Source organism: Pseudopipra pipra, chromosome 1, assembly GCF_036250125.1.
Source record: "Pseudopipra pipra isolate bDixPip1 chromosome 1, bDixPip1.hap1, whole genome shotgun sequence".
Lineage (NCBI taxonomy): Eukaryota > Metazoa > Chordata > Aves > Passeriformes > Pipridae > Pseudopipra > Pseudopipra pipra.
This window is the reverse complement of record NC_087549.1, coordinates 127,745,485-127,763,814: the sequence shown is the minus strand read 5'-3', so window position 1 is coordinate 127,763,814 and position 18,330 is coordinate 127,745,485. Positions and strand designations below refer to the sequence as shown.

Here is an 18,330-nt window from a genome sequence, read left to right as displayed (position 1 = left end):
AGATAAAGAGCATATGTTCGGTCTACCTATTAGTCTCCAGCCAGCAACATTCAATTTGGAACCAAAATAATCTTATATACAAGCAGTGTGTGCTAAAAGTCTGAAATGCTAAGCAGCTGGGCTTTTATTAGTCTCATCTTCATCAAGTATACTCGGATAAATTTGTACAGTCAGTGTTTTGTTTTCAATTGTCTGGAACATTTTTTGCTGAGCTTATTTGGCTATGTTTCAAGCCAAAACTGTGTTTGCAGCAGCTCTTCACTCTTCTGTTCATCATCTAAGTTCTATAGTGTGGTACAACATCCGTTATACAGCTACAGGTAGGAGCAGTGTGTAGGAGGTGATGTGATAATTTTGTGCCATTGGAACACGTTTCACCCAAGGACTTCGGAGTTTTAACTCTCCCAATGGTTGGCAATTAGATGCAGAAATATATTTCTTTTATTTACAGAGAATTACCAGTTGTGGAGGTCAAGACTCCAGACTTTGGTACCTGTCATGTTTGGCGGTACTGGATTTAAACCAGTTGGGAATAGTCAGGTGATAAAATGAGAAATTGTGAATGTCCTCTCTCCACACTTGAGATTCACATAGAAGTTGCAATTGTAACTCTGTAACAAGGAGAAGGAAGCTTCCCAGAAGAGATACAGCCTAAGAAATTGGTTTAAGAAAATGTCACATGTCAAAATCATCTAAGGTAATGCAAGGGCATTATGAATGCTTGTAGATGTAATGTCTAAATTAGCAAATGGAGAATCTTATGTCTTGGAAGTCTGATTTTCAGGATTTTTGGACTTGGACTGTTCTAGAATGTCAGGCTACCTTGGGCTCTGTTTTCATGAACATGTTCCCAGATGTGCCTGTATGTACAAAATTGCCATTTTGCATTTATAAAAACTGAAATTAAGGACAGTATTACCTACCCTAGGAGCTCAAAAGGTAGACACCCACACATAAATAAATAAAAATACTAGTGTCTTATTTTTAAGAATTTAGCAAAATTAAGAAGTTTATCTGCTTGAGTTTTCTAGGATTACATTCTTAACTCTTTGCCACAAGTTTTAAAATTCAAACAGTGCAGATTAAAGCATTCATCAGGGTTAGTGTCCATCATGGGTTGAATTTAAATGGAGCACAGTGAATAAATGGCAGAGAGAACTGAGCCAACTAACTAGAGATTGCCTATGTAAGGGGAATGTTTAAAGAGAGATAATGATGATGATGTTGGAGTTTTTTTCCTACATATATTAAAATTTTCTGGATATATTAATTTCTTCTACCTGTTACCCACACACATGAGTCAGAGGTAGATTTGAGATATTTTCATTGATACTAGTGATAATTTTACTTTTTTTTGTCTGTTGCCTAATGTGAATTTTAATTCAAAGTCAACCTCTTTGCTCAGTTGACATTAAGGTTTTATGTTTAGGAGCTCTCAATTTTTAAGTTTCTAGGGCTCAGATTCCAGCTGTGTTAAAATTAGAGGTGTGATCCCTTGAAATGATCATACCTATGCTGTTAGAAAAGATGATGCCTGTGGTTTTCAGATGAATGACAGAGTTCTTTAGAAATAAGCTATTATCTGACTTCCTTCTTTTCACATATCAATTTCCTGGCCAGACGTGCCAAGGTCACATGAAGACACATTTACATTAGATATGCTGTCATGATTTGAAACGTGGACCAAACAATACCATTTATACTCTAGCTTTGCTATTAGGCCTAAATGTGAGTTGCCTAAAAATTTTCTGTAGAGTGGTTCTGCTGTTTCATTTTCCCTCAGGAATGCTGTGAAAATGAACACAAGCAGGAAACATTTACAATGAATTTTAAACTTGTAAAGGTAAACTAAGTAAAGGCTAAACTTGTAAAGACTAAACTTCTAAGTATTATTTACTTGAGCTACCACTTTCTTCATTCAGATGTAGACTTGAGGCAATACAGCTTAACAAACATAACAATAACATGAAAAACATAGAAATATGTATTGAACCAATTTTTAACAATCAACTGCAAAATCTAAGTCTTCTCTGTTGGTGAACAGTAAAGAACTGTTTGTAATTTTTTTCTTTTTTCTTTTTTTTTTTTTTTTAAATAAGGGAGCATTCAGAGTGCTGATGCTTTGAATGAATTCCAGCACGAGTAATTACATCCTTCCATATCTAAATATCAATTAGATGTGATCTTTTCTTTTTTATTCGTTTCCTGTTCCACATTGCTGGATAATGTTGCAGTACCCTTCTGAACAGTAGCCACATTCACCCTAATGTTGGCAACATTTTTGTGGCAGACAAAGTGATATCTTTGTCTCCATGATGATTCTCTAAATGCTTCCACTCACAGTGGTTTTACTCTGACAGCTTCAGTGGTGTTGCTCTGGCTTATGTCAGCATAAGTGTGTATGAGAATTATGACACAATAAGAACTATATAAATATCAAATGGTTAATAATATTTGATGCTGCAAGAAGTTGATGGGCATAAAGCTGAATCCTATGAGGCAGAGATTTAACTACAGGAAAAATATAAAATTCGCTACTCAATAGTAAAAAAACCCTATCTTAGAATTAGTATTTAGCCTCTTGGGTTTTTTCCTCAAGTTCATCAGGATGAATAGTGAATACATACTTTCCACCTCAACTAATTTACAGAACATAAGGCCCCTGATATTTATACTGTGTGCAGTGCTGTGGTATTGGGGTTATAGCCAATAGTTTACCAAGTGCTATAAAATTATTGTTTTCACTAGACACTATGCCAAATTTCTTTGAGGGCAAAATATAAGATTCAGTGACCAAAAAGACTTTATTTATTTATGAAGAACATGGTTGAGAGCTCGCAAGTGGTGAGAAAATCAAATTATTTTCCTTTTCTTATAAGCCCCCTTTGGCAACTCAGCAGAGTACAGTGCAGTAGAAAAGTCGATGGGAGGAGGACTATCTCACTTTGATTTTGATGGTTTTTTCAGATACTGAGTCCTCTAAACTTCAGGCCAAATAAAAACACGAGGTAACCTTGCAATATCTCACCCTTTATTTGCCAGGATGGAGGGCCTGATACCACAGTTCAGAAAAAAAAAAAGGATGTTCCAGATGGCACTGAAGGAAGCTGCATGTGATACTTAAAAGTGTCTCGCAGTCTTGCTTTATCTGGAATTTGATCCTTCGTGGTCACTTTTGTATATGGATCACAGATTTTGGTTCTGCTGGCAGGTATCTGCTTAGCATCTTTCAGATGGTGTATCTGTAGGATGGAGCTGATCTCAACACCTATAGCACAGTTCCTTAGTTAAGGTGAGACTGGCCTCATCTTTCAAAATTAAATTGAGTGTGATATTTTTGCAGACATTTGGTCTCTCCTGGTTGCAGAGACTAATGAAGGTGATCTGCAGTGGAATATTAGGGCCTCATTTTATAAAATAACAACTTTGAAGCTTTATGCTTGTAAAATCAGAGAAAGGGTCACTGGCCTACCATCTCTGTAGAAATGGAAGATTTCTTAGCTTGGACATCACCTAACATTCCTGAAAGATAGAATTAGATCCAACAAGGAACTAAGGTTACAGCTGGAAGCTGAGCTGTTTGTCAGCCAATAAGACAGGCCTTGATCTTTTTGCTCAGTAATCTTTTAATGGGCAAAAGAAATGTAATTTCTTTTCCTGTCAGGCAGTTTGCATCCAGAGAATAGTTACTAGGTGACCTTGACTTGCATAAAACAGAGCTTCAAACAGAGCTAAATTGGTTCCTAGTGAGCCTGGCTGGTCATTTGACAATACTCTTGTATTGCTTTGGGATACCCAAAGTCCCTAGGCACAGATTTATTCTGCACTCGGATTGCAAATGCCTATATAAGGTGACAATCTGAGAGATTTACAACTCATTGCAATGACTAAAGTGTTAATTCTGAAATATCTCACTAACATATACCATTTTCATGTTTCTATCTAGTAAGCAAGATAAATCTGTGAACAAGAACTTCAGTGCACATCAGTCTTGCTGACTAAAGATCATGTATTAAGAGTTTGCTGTTATGTAAAGAAGATTACTTATTAGAATAATGGTTTTGAAGTTGCATAGAGGGCTGGCATCCTTTTGATTAATATATCTGTTGCATATAAATTAAAATAAGGTTTCATATTATGGAATAAGGGCTAGGTGCACTAATGGGGATAATTTGTGCCTGCAATCCATAGAGGCCCTTAATTTTGGACACCAACAAGAGATGTGCATCGCAGTTGTGGATGAATGTTTGTACACAGCTCATACATGTATAATATTTCTGCTCACCTAATTCACACATGGACATGTTTGAAAATAAACCCATATATCATTTTCTTTCTTTTAGCAGACTTTCATTCAAATGCCACCATAGCCAAATTCCACTGGAAGACAAATCAGCATTCAAGCTGTCAACAAAGAAGACTGATATTGGTCATAAGTCCCTATTATCTGACAGCCTTGACGTGGACTTGAATTAAGATACAGCTGTGATCAATTCTACTTAACTGTACCATTACCTGATGGCTCATCTACACATGGTAGAATAGAGACCAAATTATACTGAAAAGTACTTATAAATGTGGTCGCTACCTGTGATGTTACACTGATAAACAAAGCATCAGCTCTGGATGACACATTATTTACATGGATTGAAGTACAGCACCCAGTCCAGCTGTAAGAGTGCAGCAATGATTTTGCCAGAGCTTGGAACCGCACATAGTGAACAGGTCTAGGAAAGAGCTTATCTGTATAACACATCTCCTAACATTATCTCCCACCCCAGTAAATCTAGTTGGTTAATGGGATACTGACATTTTATTAGATTGTTGTGTAAAACCACTGCACAAGCACCCCCTGGGATTTTGTATCCCTATTTTTAGGCTTATTGTTTTCTTACAAGTGTCTACTATTGAGAGCAGGTTGTGCTGTATTACAGCTGGCCGACTAATAAATTCCCACGGCACATGAAGATCTGAGCTTATACTTCTGGAGTATTTTTCATACTGTAATGAAATAAAACAAGAGACACATGCATGTAGTCTAGGCTGGCCAGAAGTGGGGGATTCCCATAGGGTTGTTATAACTGCTTTGCCTTACAATGGAGCAGAATCCCAGACTCCAGGTGAGCATCCACAATATACCACCTTATAGACTACCTTAACTCTGGTTATAATGCAGAGTTCATTTCTTCTCTGTCTTCTTCTCTGAACTGGACAGCAGTGCCCCTCAAGAGGCTATTGCTATGATACAGCTGGCCAGCATAGCGGGAGGATGTGGCCGCTCCATCTTCTACCACAGAAATAAGCAAAAAATGAGCCTGTGAATGTCCTACTTCTAAAACTGCTTTATTTTGGTTTTAGTTTGAAATGAAGTATCAAATATGACCATTATGATGTGAATGAACGAATTTGAATTCTCTCTGTCTAACTCTCTACTTAGCAACTTCATTAACTGCTGTCTTTCTTAATTAATTTTTTATCAGATTTTGCTTCTATGGCTAAGCATGTCGGATGCCTGGAACCATTTCAGTTTTCAGTGAGAACCTCTGTTAACACGACTCAATCCCTTGTAAATGCAGACATGCACTCAGCAAATTTGATAAGCCCTGAAATGAATTTAGATGCATAAAGATGGTGAAGCAACCTAATCCTTCCTACAGAAGATAATATTTAAACAAATTTACTTCATTCAATGAAACACCTGGGCAAGTTTATTTAATATAGTCTTTGCATTTAATTATCCCTGCTGAAGGGGCACTTGCCATATTTCAAAATATGATTATTTTCTTTGGTATTAATTATTTTGAGATCCTCAAAGGGAACCTGGAGAAAAATAAAAAAAGGAGGCTCTTAATTAACCTGAGCCACCAGAAATCATCTTTTTGGAATAGAGAAGCTGGGATATGGGACTAAAAATAAACAGTACTTTAAAAATCAGACTCTCTACATGAATAATGAAGAATAGCTGTTAAAACCTGGAAAGAATTCTGTATGAACAAATTGTTGCTAGGCATTAATATCAGAAAGGGACACTTCTACATTAAACTGTCTTATGAATAAAATACAGAAATAGAAAAAATAATTCTGTGAAGAGCTCAGTGAGGTCAAAATTATTGGCAGAAGTCAAGGAAGTGCAAAATTATCATGTATCCGGAGAACAATACAGCCCAGAGTCAGCATCTTCTTTTCTTTTTTCCTTTTGCTCTTGTGGGGGTGGCATAAAGACAGCTATTCCTTTTGGGAAGACTTTATTCTGCAAGTAGTTTTACCGCAAGTATTTTCACTGCACAATCTTCTTACCCTGTCGCTTTCAAGAGGGAATACTGTATGCAAAAACAGGAGATGCTGTTCTCCCCACCACAGCTGGAACTGCAATAAGAGTGGGACTTGGATGTTGTTACTCTAGATAGCAAATAAACACACTATGGAACCTTGTGCATGAGTAATGAGATCACTACTTTTTTTGCAGCATTAGTACTACGTGAAAGAATATTTGCAATATGGGTTTGCACAGGATGAATATAATTGTATGTATGTATCATCTAAAAGTTGCTTCGGTTGCCTAGGCACAAGAAAGAGAGCAATTGTGCGTGCTTGAGGATATTATTTAGTATTGCACTTCTAGGCTACTCTTGTTTTAATCATTTAATAGTACTATGTTACTTGAAAGTCTAAATGTAGTCTTGCAAAGATGGCATTACATGTGCCTTAATCTTTGCAAAAAGGCAGACAGCACTTCATGCTATCAGTAACAGGTTTGCCTCGTATTCTACTCCCTCTATGAACTGTATTGTTGGAATCCGAAACTCAGCTATCAGCAGAAAAGGAACTGATAGGATTATGTAGCAGGCCATGGACAGCAGGAGCTGAGAGAAACTCCTTACTCTGAGGAGCCTTATTAAGAGACTTGTTAACATTCAACCGTGTTTGATTGTCCTGTCTCCTTCAGGAAGATATGGAAAGACTTTGTGATAATGTCGTTAGATGATGTAGAAGCCCCTTTGTTCTCTCCCCTCCATGTGGTCCTCGCTACAGAAAATATTAACCACTTTGTGTAGTTGTAGCAGAGAATTGTGTAATCATCTAGTTAGCATAATCTGTCCTGGATTAGCATAATCCATCCCCTAATTAGCATAACCTGTCCTCTTCATTAACATGTCCTGCCTCCAAGACTTTATATTGTGAAGTGAGTGTTAAATAAAGATTCCAGTTTTCACCCCCAACCTGGGATCATTTAGTTTTTGACCTTCACACTGTATGTTCCACACACTGTAGGTATGAAAAGGGATTAAAATCAGTTTTACAACAAAAGTGGCTTTGCCTTTTATTCTATCAATTACCAGGCAATTGCATAAATTTTGATTTTTAGTCAAAGTGAGTGTAGTTACCAAATCATACTACTGCTTCATCTAGAAAACAAATTAAGCTGTTTTATGCCGCTTGCAAAAGTAATTCAAAGTCAGTTCTCATTGCTGAAAATAGACTTGTTTTTCCCTTAGTTTTTTCAAAAGGCATGAGGTTTATTTCATTTTTCTGTGGAAACTTTGTATTGGTGCTTATAATCTCCCTTTTTCACTATTGGTCAATCAAACTCATCTGAAAACACTCCACTGGGCTCTGTCTTGGTGCTGAAAGTGTGTGCTTTCTCTGGGAAACTTTTAAAATTATAGAAAATGCTTGTGAAATATGGGAAATAATGAGAGAAAAAATGTTTCCTGATCATCTATGTTTGTGTTCTTTGCAACTAAAAATATTTTCATGATCAAACTGAAATATTTGTCACAGAATTGTATTCAAGCCCTATCCAGAGACAGCACGGCAAGGAACAAGTCCAGAGGAGGGCAATGAATATGCTCAGAGTGCTGGGGTACCTCTTTTGTGAAGCCAGGCTGAGAGAGCTGGGGCTGTTCATCCTGGAGAATAGAATGGTCTGGGATGAACTTAGGGCACCTTACAGTACCTAAAGGGCCCACAAGACAGCTGAAGAGGGACTTATGACAATGGCATGGAGTGACAGGATGTGGGGAAATGTCTTCAAAATGAAAAAGAGTATATTTAGATAAGATATCAGGAAGAAATTATTTACTGTGAGAGTGATGAGGCACTGGCACAGTTTGCTCAGAGAAGCTGTGGATGTCCCATCCCTAGAAGTGTTCAAGGCCAGGTTGGTTGGGGATATGAACAACCTGGTCAAGTGGAAGGTGTCCCCGCTCATGGCAGGGGCTTGGAATTAGATAATTTTAAGGTCCCTTCCAACCCAAGCCATTCTATGGTTCTATGAAACCCAAGTTCCTCTCATCTGCAAGGTGACAGTGAGTTGAGTACGTCACTCCTCTCTCAAATCAACCTTTGAATATTGTGCCACGATATTCACACATAGCACCTTTAAAGGTGGAAGTGAATAGAAATTGGAGAGCCTGTAAGGCCTCAAAGGGGGTCGGAGGTCAGAGCTGTGCTGTCCCAGAACTGGGTAGCAGAGCCAGCAACTGGTGGGTGTGCCACCAGGCCAGGTGCTAAAGTGGGCTTCTTGCCTGACGCATGGTGTGACTACCTGGTGGCTGGTCCTCTGCTGGCAGAGGCCTCTGCATCTGCAGACAGAATCAGTTAGGTTGGAAAAGACCTCTGAGATCACTGAGTTCAACCTATGATTGAACACCACCATGTCAACTAGACCATGGCACTAAGTGCCACGTCCAGTCTTTCCTTAAACCTGCCAACTTCCCTGCCAGCCCATTCCAACGTCTAATCATCCCTTTTGTGAAGAAATGCTTCCTAATGCCCAACCTAAACCTCCCATGGCGCAGCTCAAGACTGTGTCCTCTCGTCCTGTCGCAGGTTGCCTGGCAGAAGAGTCCACTCCCCACCTGCACACAACCAGGTTGTAGAGAGCGTTAAAGTCCTCCCTGAGCTTCCTCTTCTCCAGGGCCGGTTTCCTGCACTCCCGGCCCTGTTCGCACGGTGCCCGCTGGGGTCACGGACACCCGGGGGGCTCCCTCCCGCCCTGACACGGCGCGGGGGGCGGCGGGGCGGGGGGAGGCCGGCGCTGGGGAGGAGGAGTGGGAAGGAACGGAGAGGGTAAAAGCGAGGGGAGCGTGAGGGAGCGGGGCGGAGAGGGGAGCGGGGCGGAGAGGGGAGCGAGCGGAGAGTTGGCTGCCGAGGGGCGGGGAGCGGAGCGAGACGAACTGCCCGAGCTGGCGGCCGCCCGCCCGGGCCATGTCGCGGCGAGACGGCGGCGGGACGGGGCTGCCCCGCCCGCTGCTCTGGCTGGCGCTGTGCGCGCTGTGCCCGCTGTGCCGCGGGACCGCCCTGCCCTCAGGGCCCGGCCCGGCCGCCTGCAGCCCCCGCTGCCGGCACGGCGGGCTCTGCCTCGGCAACGGCACCTGCCTCTGCTCCAAGGGCTACGAGGGAGAGCGCTGCCAGCACGGTACCGGTGCCCGGGGCGGCACGGCGGGGGTGGGACGCGCTGGGGTCCCTGGGGACGCGTCTGAGTGCCAGCAGGGCTGGGCACAGGTACCTGTGTTCGCTCTCTGTCGTGAGAGCCTTCCTGCGAGTAATCCCTGCGGGAAGGACTGAGGAGCTCGGGTTTGGATCTGGTGTGAGAGGTGGGTGGTTGGGTGACGGGGAGGGCGTAAATGAGGCGCGGTGGAAGAAGAGGGTGAAGACAGAGTTTTTGGTGGGTGAGGCAGTGATAGCAGACTGATAGAGCACAGCCAAGAGCCGGCGTGAAGAGCTCACCTGGGTGAGTAGACCCCGCCGTGGGTCAGTAGATCATGTTTTACCACCTGAACGATGGATAAAGATCCACTTACTGGACAGGCTTCTGCTGGCTTCCTTCTGTTGCTTTAGCTGTGCATGCTTAAATACTTCCCTGGAAGTATTTAAGGAATCACAGATTCACGGTGGGCCCTCTGATCCAGCCTCCCTACTGAAGCAGGGGCATCCTAGAGCACGTGGCACAGGATTGCATCCAGGCGGTTCTTGATTGCTTTTAAGAGGCCTGACGTCTTACTAAGCTTCAGCAACATTAAACTGGTATTTCTAAGTGCAATTAGTCAGGATAGTACTAACAAAAAGATCAACAAAATGAGTAGAAAGTAGGTTATGTTCTGGATTTCTTTTTATTTAGAATATGTTGTGGTTTTAAAAGTACTGGACTTTACTTCCTAGATGTTACCCGACCTACAGAGTCACTTGTACATCCCATTTCCATGGTAGGAGGTGTAAAGCTAAGGTGAACTGAAGTCTGTGCCTGTTGGTTTCCAAGGGGAGACAAAGTATTTTTGAAAATGTCACCCAATATGCAAAAACGAACATCATGAAGAAGAGTTTTAGTTTAAACCCTGTTTAATGTAACATGTCTGATTTATAAATACTTTTTTTTAAAGTTTAACTGCAGAGCTTGTGGATATTAATTGCTAAAAAATCACTCAATGTCAGGAGTTCCTTTGCTTCACATGCTGTCCATATGTGACGACGTGATATAATTTGTACAATATTTGTTCTAATTTTCAATGTCCTTCATTTAAAATGTGATTTTTTTTTAACTCTGAGATGAGATGCTGAAAATTTCATTCAGTTCTGTAATCATTCATAGAGTGTTGTTTCATTTGGAGGCTGTGGTTAGCAAGTAGTGACAAATGATGTGTAGCCAATGTGTTGTGTAGTGGAGATTAAAAACTATGCTGTATGAACTGTTCCAAACAACCATTGGATCCTAGACATTTTTGGGTTTTGGGGAGAAGTGAAAGATTGTTGGAGATGGAGATCCATTTTTGAACTAGACACGTGTACTGTCTGGAATTGTTAAGGGAATCACTGAATCCTTATTCTCATAAAGTCATCATTGTAGAAAAAGATGGATAAATGAAGCTTCATCCCCTGTTCTGTCAAGAAAACTGAACTGAAAACTGTGAAATGACACAGAAATAGAATTTTTCTTAAATTGAGGGCTCTTTTATGGCATCCAATGAACTGAGAGCATCTGGTAAAACAGTTAAGGAGAACTGAGCACTGGCTGGTTCTTTCGTACGTCTCTGTCCTTTATTTGCCTGCAAATACTCATTCTGCAGGTACTAATGGGAAAAATCCTGTGTTCTTCGGTTGGGTTGCTTCAGAGTGCTATATGAGAACAAAATCAGTGTAGTGTTACTCACTGCTCATCTTTTGCCTTTTCTTCCCTCTCTTTCAGACTTTTCACCCATCCAGTGAAAGGATAAAGCAATGTGATGTAGAGAACTGCAGTTAACTCAGATGAGACTCTCAGAAACACATGGGTTTCTAAAATCTGTGTGTGAATAAAAAATGTTTTCTCAGACACCAGGGCTGATTCAGGAATGATTATGAGTAGCAAGGAGGTCTATGTGATAGGTAATTGATTTGCAATCTGACTGGACTTATCCAGAATTTTGCAAAATCAAAATGTTTATTTGCGCCGTATCCAGTCTGTCCAAGCTGTCAGCAGTGAAAAAGTTGCAGGATCTGTGATGACCATAGATGCTTTTCTCACAGCAGATAATTACAATTATGGGAAAAGTTACGTATATCTCAGATGATTTCTAAAATAAACACTGTACATTCCAGAAAGGTCTCTGAGAGGCCAGCTGAGGAAAAAAAAAAAAAGAGAATGGGGGAGAAAGAAATGCTAACTTACTTCTGGAGACTTTTTAGAGAAGAGGTGTAAGGAACTGAGCATGTAGTTTTTCTGGAGAGGTACACAAGCAACTCAGGTATGTAGGAATCCAGTAAAGAGAAAAAAGTTGGATATTTCATCTTATGAATCAGAAGATGCCACTGAAGTTGCAGCATTTTTTTATAAAATCATCTCTTCTTATCACCTATTTTCTCACTTGTCATTTCTTGACTTCAGTTATCAAAAGCTTTTTTGGCAGTCCAGCTGTGCTCCTTCATTACTCTTTAATATGGCTCTTTCTTCTGCCTGTTCTGTCTAGGGTCCAAAAGATTCCTTAGTTTTGAATGTTTAAAAGCTTCATAGGGTGGAGTGCTCTCTGTGCAGGGAAGTTGTTTCACCTGATCGGCAATGTAAGATGACATGACAAATATATCTTAGGAAATACGAAGACAACTGCAAGTATACTAATGTGCAAATTTCTTATATATTTAAGTAATAACTTTAGTAATCTTCACATATATTTATCCAAGCTGTCTTTACTGTCTGTCTTACAGCTACATGTTATCCAAAATGCAAAAATGGTGGGGAGTGCCTCCGACCTGGAAAATGCAGATGTCCACCTGGATATGGAGGTAGATACTGTCATAAAGGTAAGACCAAAAAAAGTCGTAGCTTTGAAAGACAAGGAGTTTCAAAACAGACTAAATTAATTTGAGACTCCTCAAGTCCTGGATCTAATAGACTTTGAAATAATGACCTTAATTCTGTAAACCTATGACCTTACTGTCAAGACATGCATGGCCTAGAGGATCTGCATGCTTGCAGGAGGATGGGATGGAGTACATCTACTGAAATGTGTTGTGAGAATCTGAGCAATTTTTTTTGCTTAGAAAATACCATGTTTATGTGTTACATAAATATTCTATTTAGCTTCGTAACAGATTCTTTCTAAATAATTTAATGAAATGGCTTGCATAGATACATATTTCTGCATTAAGTGGTTGAAACTTTTGTGTAGTATCTGCAAGGTTGTAATATTGATGGCAAGTCACTAAAGATATGTCTGGCAATGTATTGTTGAGAGGTAGTAGGAGATGACAGAGATGAGGAGTAGCAAAGACCAATTTTTATGGTTTTGTGAAGCCTATTTAATATATGTGTGGTTTGGAAGAGGCAGTCCAAGAAAACATTGTTATGTTGTTATGAACTGATCGGACTACTGATAACTCGAGTTCTGGGAGAAAAGGGGAAGCAAACTTGAAATAGTTTTAGGGAAAAATGATGCAGTAGGCAAGATATCTCCAGAAAGGGAAGAAAAAAGGAAGTTTTGCTTTCCTTTCAGAAGAAAAGCCTCAATGTGGCACCTAGAAATTTTTAGAAGTTTTTTTTGAAAGGACACTGGTAAATTAGTTGGGCAGTCATTAGTGTGCTGAGAACTTAATAAACATTCTGTCTCACTATGGTCATAACAGCTAGCAACACCTCACAGCGTTGTCTGTTTATGCTTGATGTTTATTTTGGGGGCATTTTCTTTACGTCCTTCCAATGCGTAATAGCTACCAAGAGTTTGCTTGGAATGTAGACTGGGTACTTGGGGAAGGAACTCAACTAGCTTCTGCAGCTTTCTGGAGCCTTGTTGTAGATGGGTTGTTTTGGCTTGGTGAGGTTTTTTGTTTGTTTTTTTTTCATAAAGCTGTATTTGATATTTTATGAAGAAAGTGTGAGCTGAGTAGCTAACATGGTAACATCTGTCTAAGTCTGCAGAAGCTTAAACTATAACTCTGGGATGTTAACTAGACTGAATAAGAATTCAGCTGCCAGTGATAATAATTTAATGTCAAAATTGTTAACATTATAGAAGAATAGAAAAGATAAGAAGGTATCTTCTGATGAAAATCTGTATAACACAGTTACTGTTACATAATGCATTGGGAAAGAACTGTTCAGTTTGAGTGGACATAACAGTGTTGACAGCAATGGGGCAAACTGGAGCATGGTCAGCTTAATTTTCGAGCAAAAGAATTTTTAACTTTTTCTTAAATGTCTTAAAAGCCAACTGAAAGTGTAGCTTTGTGGAATCTTGACAGGGACCCCTCAAGAAAGGGGAACTTGATATTCTTACAAGAGTCTAAATCAGAAACAAGGTGAGTGATACTACTTAAATAGAAAAAAGCAGAGTGAGGATTCAGTTTATGCTAATACTACAGTTTAGACTTGGATTAGTATCTGAGTAAAAGTCCTTCTTGTATTTGCCAATAATGCCAAGGTTTCAGTTTCGATCTCTGTACAGGCCATTCACTTAAGAGTTGGACTCAATGATCCTTGTGGGTCCCTTCCAACTCAGAATATTCTGTGATTCTGTTATCAGGTTATCCCTGTAAGGGAAAGGTAAGGCTTGTGTTCACCTTGTACAAACTTGTGTGTGGGGCAGTGTGTTATTACAGAATCACACAGAATCATAGAATGGGTGATGTTGTAAGGGACCTCTGAAGGTCATAATTTCCAACCTCCCTGCTCAAGCCAGCTGCCAAGGACCAGGCAGTCCCTCCTTGCCCTTCTAGAAGATCGGAGTGATATTTGCATTCATCCAGTCTTGAGGCACTTCTCCCAGTTACCAAAATCGATCAAACGCCATCAATATTAAATACATTAACTTATATAATGTGACAAAGAAATATGCAAACAAGCTTTGAAGAGCTTTTCCAGCTATTCTGGAGTTGACTTGTTTGTCCTTGCATGTTTAGTATTTGTGGCAAAAATCTGTTAGCTCAAAACTTGTGGTTGAACAGAGATTTGGCCTTTTTTTTCCTACAAATTATCAAGCAGACATCCCAACTGTCCATTTTTATAACGAAGGATAGTTGTTCCTCTTCAATGCGGTGAAGGTGGTGTATAATTTACATTCATGCTTGTGAAAGGAAGCATTTGATTGTACAGAAGAATGATTGTGCCACTTTTCAAAGATGTTGCTCGCCACAGTTGATACCAATCATATGTCTGGCATAAATAATGCTTCATTAATGAGGCCTGCAGGGCTTTGATGTGTGGAACAGTTCTGGAATGAGGAGGCTGGCTTAGATATTTGGCATTTAGGAAGGCACTGCTTAGGTTCATTTGTCAAAGTAATATCCATTTCTCTTCTTCCTCTTGTTATATGTAGGTCCTGTCAGGTAAGGAAATACGTACATCCTTGACCACAGGTTATTGGTGTACCAGCTGTGATTTGGCAAGTTTGATATGAATGTGCATGTTAGTAGTTCCTGTGGTGTAGTTGATGAACAGTGGTGTAGCTGGTGAGCAGTTGGCTCACAGCTGGGGAGGGGAGGAGCTGTGCCATAGCAATAATACTCTCAGGCTAAATGTTCAATAAACTTTTAAGCATATGCCTAATTTTAACTGCTTTTTGAGGTGGCATTTGCAGTTGTGGTTCTGTCATCCTCACTCATTCCTTAGAGAACTGTGCCTTGCTCTGAAAAGTCATTGCAGATGTGATAAAACAAGTAGTTGATGCTAGACCACCTGTTTAAAGATAATTATTTGAAGTCCTGTTCTGCTTCTGAAATGCACGGTGTATGCTGTCTTCTGCAGTAAGCTGTGAAGGAGGCTGTCAAAATGGTGGGGAATGTGTCTCTGTCAATGGTGTTGTGAAGTGCCTTTGTGCTTCTGGCTGGACAGGATCAAGATGCCAAGAAGGTGGGTATCTACGTTCATGAAAATATTTATATTGATTAAAAATAAAACTGCAGTAACAAAAACATTTTAAAAGTATTAAGAGACTAATAACTTTGGAAATGTCATTGCATTACTACAGAAATGAGTGACCTACATTATTGGTACATACTCAGATAAAATCGTGTGAAATTATTTTGCATTAAGTGTACATCTGTTAAGATTTAAACCAAAAATCTTAACACAATACATAAGTATTTTTTTTCCATTTTCATGGTCCTGGAAGTGCTTTTGGAGCTATACCAGCTGAGTATCTGGCCTGGAAGAAAATGCGTTTTGCTATTTTGATTTGTATCATCCTGAATCTTTCATTCTGTCAGAATTCTTTTATATCAGTTTTGTAAATCCTGCTGACTTATCCATTCTCTTTCTTCTAGCAATTTGTCCTCAGGGTTGTCGGAATAATGGAGCTTGTGTGGCTCCTGGGATTTGTAGCTGTCCAGCTGGATGGGTCGGTGGAGCATGTCACTTAGGTAAATGACTTCTGACATTTTTCATTTATCCTTTCCTCTGCTTGTTTGATTTACCAATATAGTGTTCAAATCCTCAGTGCCTAACAAAGCTTCTAGGGAAGTGTCTTAGAATAGTAACTGAGAGCTGCTTCCGCATACTGGGGCTTTTACAAGTATGCATAAGGAGTAGATGGCTTTTTAATTTGGTCAAAAACACAGAAATTTTCCACTTTGACAGAGGTTCAGATTTTGGTTGCCACCAAATTAATTACTTGATATGTCTTGTCCGTATTTCTGAAATATTTTTTATGTACTGAGACCCTAGAATAAAGAACTGAAAATAGCCATTACAGAAATACTATTGCTACTGGTGTGGGTTAGAAACTTCATTAAATTCTATGGACGTACAAAACTGAAACTTGATTCTGACTTTGAGGATAAGTTGGCAGAATCAATTCCAGGTGCTCTTAGAATTCTGAGTAAGAGAATTCTGTAGTCAGTATTAGTACTGACACTCTTGCTGAACAAACACTGGCATTCTTACAAATTTTGATTCACAAAAGCAGATGATTATAAAGTCTTTAATCTACTCTTCGTGGGGCTTGTATGCTTGTAGCAGCACTGCCCTGATGTTTAAAGCTCACATAAACATTGCTTTTAAACTGGATATTGTGGTGCAAGATCTCTGAATTAAGTCCTCTGCATTTGAAGTTTTTGTGTGGCTGTAGGAATCTAGTGTTAGTTCTTCTGCAATATATATGTTCAAGCAAACATTAACAAATAATACTTTGATGTTCCCATTTGACCATGCAAATCCTTATCCTTTGTATTTGTCAGTGTCTTGAGATAGAGGGTGACAATAAAAGCCAACTGTGGGAGATGCAAAGAACTTGTAAAATGCTTAGCTCCATTCCCTGCAGCTGCAATAGTGGTAGAAGTGGTCAGGTTCTTAATGTCAAAATCACTGTTCTTGAACTAACTAGGTCTGCATTAAGTTTGACTTCTGTTGGTGCAGATGCTCATAAGCAAATTGCAGCTCCTGGCTTGTTAACTGAACTGATGTGTAGCTAGGGGACAGCTGAAGCTCAGCCCTCCTCTACCCTTCCTGTGGGGGAACAGAAAGTGGTGACTCTTTTCTCATGCATGTGTATCCAAGAACTCACTTAAATAAGTTTCAGCAAGAATTTTTATTGTTCTCTCACTTTCATGGAAGCATCCATCTCGAAAACAGCCCATGCCTTAAAGAACAGAAATTATAGTATTTTAAAAGGGAAATGGAGCATGAATTAAGACTAGACATACTGTGCCTGTATTCCAGTGAAGGCCACAATGCCATAAATTGAGAGGCATTGCTTTTCAGTTCTTCCATTATGCTGTTATTTATACTGTCCCAATGCAGTCACCAGGGAACAATTCTGCTACCACAGTGAGAAGAAAAATGATCCCGTATTGTGCTGAAGACATACTGTGTATCTGGTGTCTCATTTCAGCTGTATGTAAACTACCCTGTCAACACGGAGGGAAGTGCATAGCTCCAAACGTGTGCAGATGTCGACTGCCATACTCTGGTCTGCAGTGCACAAAGAAAAGGAAGGAATGAAGCAACTTCAGCAAAGATAAGCTGCTTTATTTTTTTTTTTTACATAACCATCCAGAGATGAAGTCTGCAGAAGAGGGGGACCTTAAAATAAACATGGTAACTAACTGATTTCAAATAGCTTTTTGTCCTCACTATATTAAGTAAATGCTTTTCTATATGAAAGTGTCGCTGATTGTAACAAAGTTGTTTTAAGTATTCAACTGTGTGTAGTGTATGGCACATTTCTTCTGTTCCCATTTTTTCTTGATAAGCAGAAGTGTTATGTCTTGGTTGATACAGCTGACCTTGAAATAAAATTTGTTCTTCAAATCAAGTACTTCAGAATAGATCTATGCTCTTCTTTTTGATTTTTCTCCCTTTGACTAGAATTATTGTGTTCTATTAATTATGTGTGTTTTAAAAAGCATATGAAACAAAAAGCCCTCAATTCAGATCATCAGAAGTGATTGTTAGTTCAGTGATAATTTCACTTCAATGAGTTGCAAGAGGAAATTTGCAGTTTGCATCTTTTTGGAAAATTACCAATCTGCAAAGCATCTTATTTAAATCCTGGTTATCACTTTATGTCTGCTTGCCCCTCCCCCCAGTCAGATCTGGATCTTGATCAGTTAAGCAGTGTTTAAAAAAACCCCACAGCCAGAACCAAAGAAACACAGTACTCATTCAGACAATTCTGCTGTTACTTTCTAAAAGCTTAATCCATACTTAATCCATACTCTAAAAGAGTCCTTATCTTGACTACTTCTACAGTCATATTATCTGATCATCTCTCAACTTCCAATTATTTCTTCTCCTTATCCCAGTGAGATAGGGAAATGTGTTTTTCTTCTGGAGACATTGATAATTCTTTTCCACTCAAGACTGTGTTGTTATAGGAGCAGTACAATGGGAGGCTACAGACTGGCAGTGAGGAAAAGCTGTGC

The 18,330-nt window shown here is 39.6% G+C and overlaps 1 protein-coding gene across 1 annotated transcript; it reads left to right on the top strand.

Moving 5' to 3' along the window:
- Nucleotides 1–9,123: 9,123 nt before the first annotated feature.
- On the top strand, nt 9,124–17,720 carry LOC135424784 (von Willebrand factor D and EGF domain-containing protein-like). Its single transcript, XM_064676380.1, has 5 exons — nt 9,124–9,421; nt 12,181–12,276; nt 15,215–15,319; nt 15,733–15,828; nt 17,298–17,720. The coding sequence occupies exons 1-5, from the start codon at nt 9,211–9,213 to the stop codon at nt 17,405–17,407; spliced, it is 618 nt and encodes a 205-aa protein (XP_064532450.1). The 5' UTR covers nt 9,124–9,210; the 3' UTR covers nt 17,408–17,720.
- The last annotated feature ends 610 nt before the right edge of the window (nt 17,721–18,330 follow it).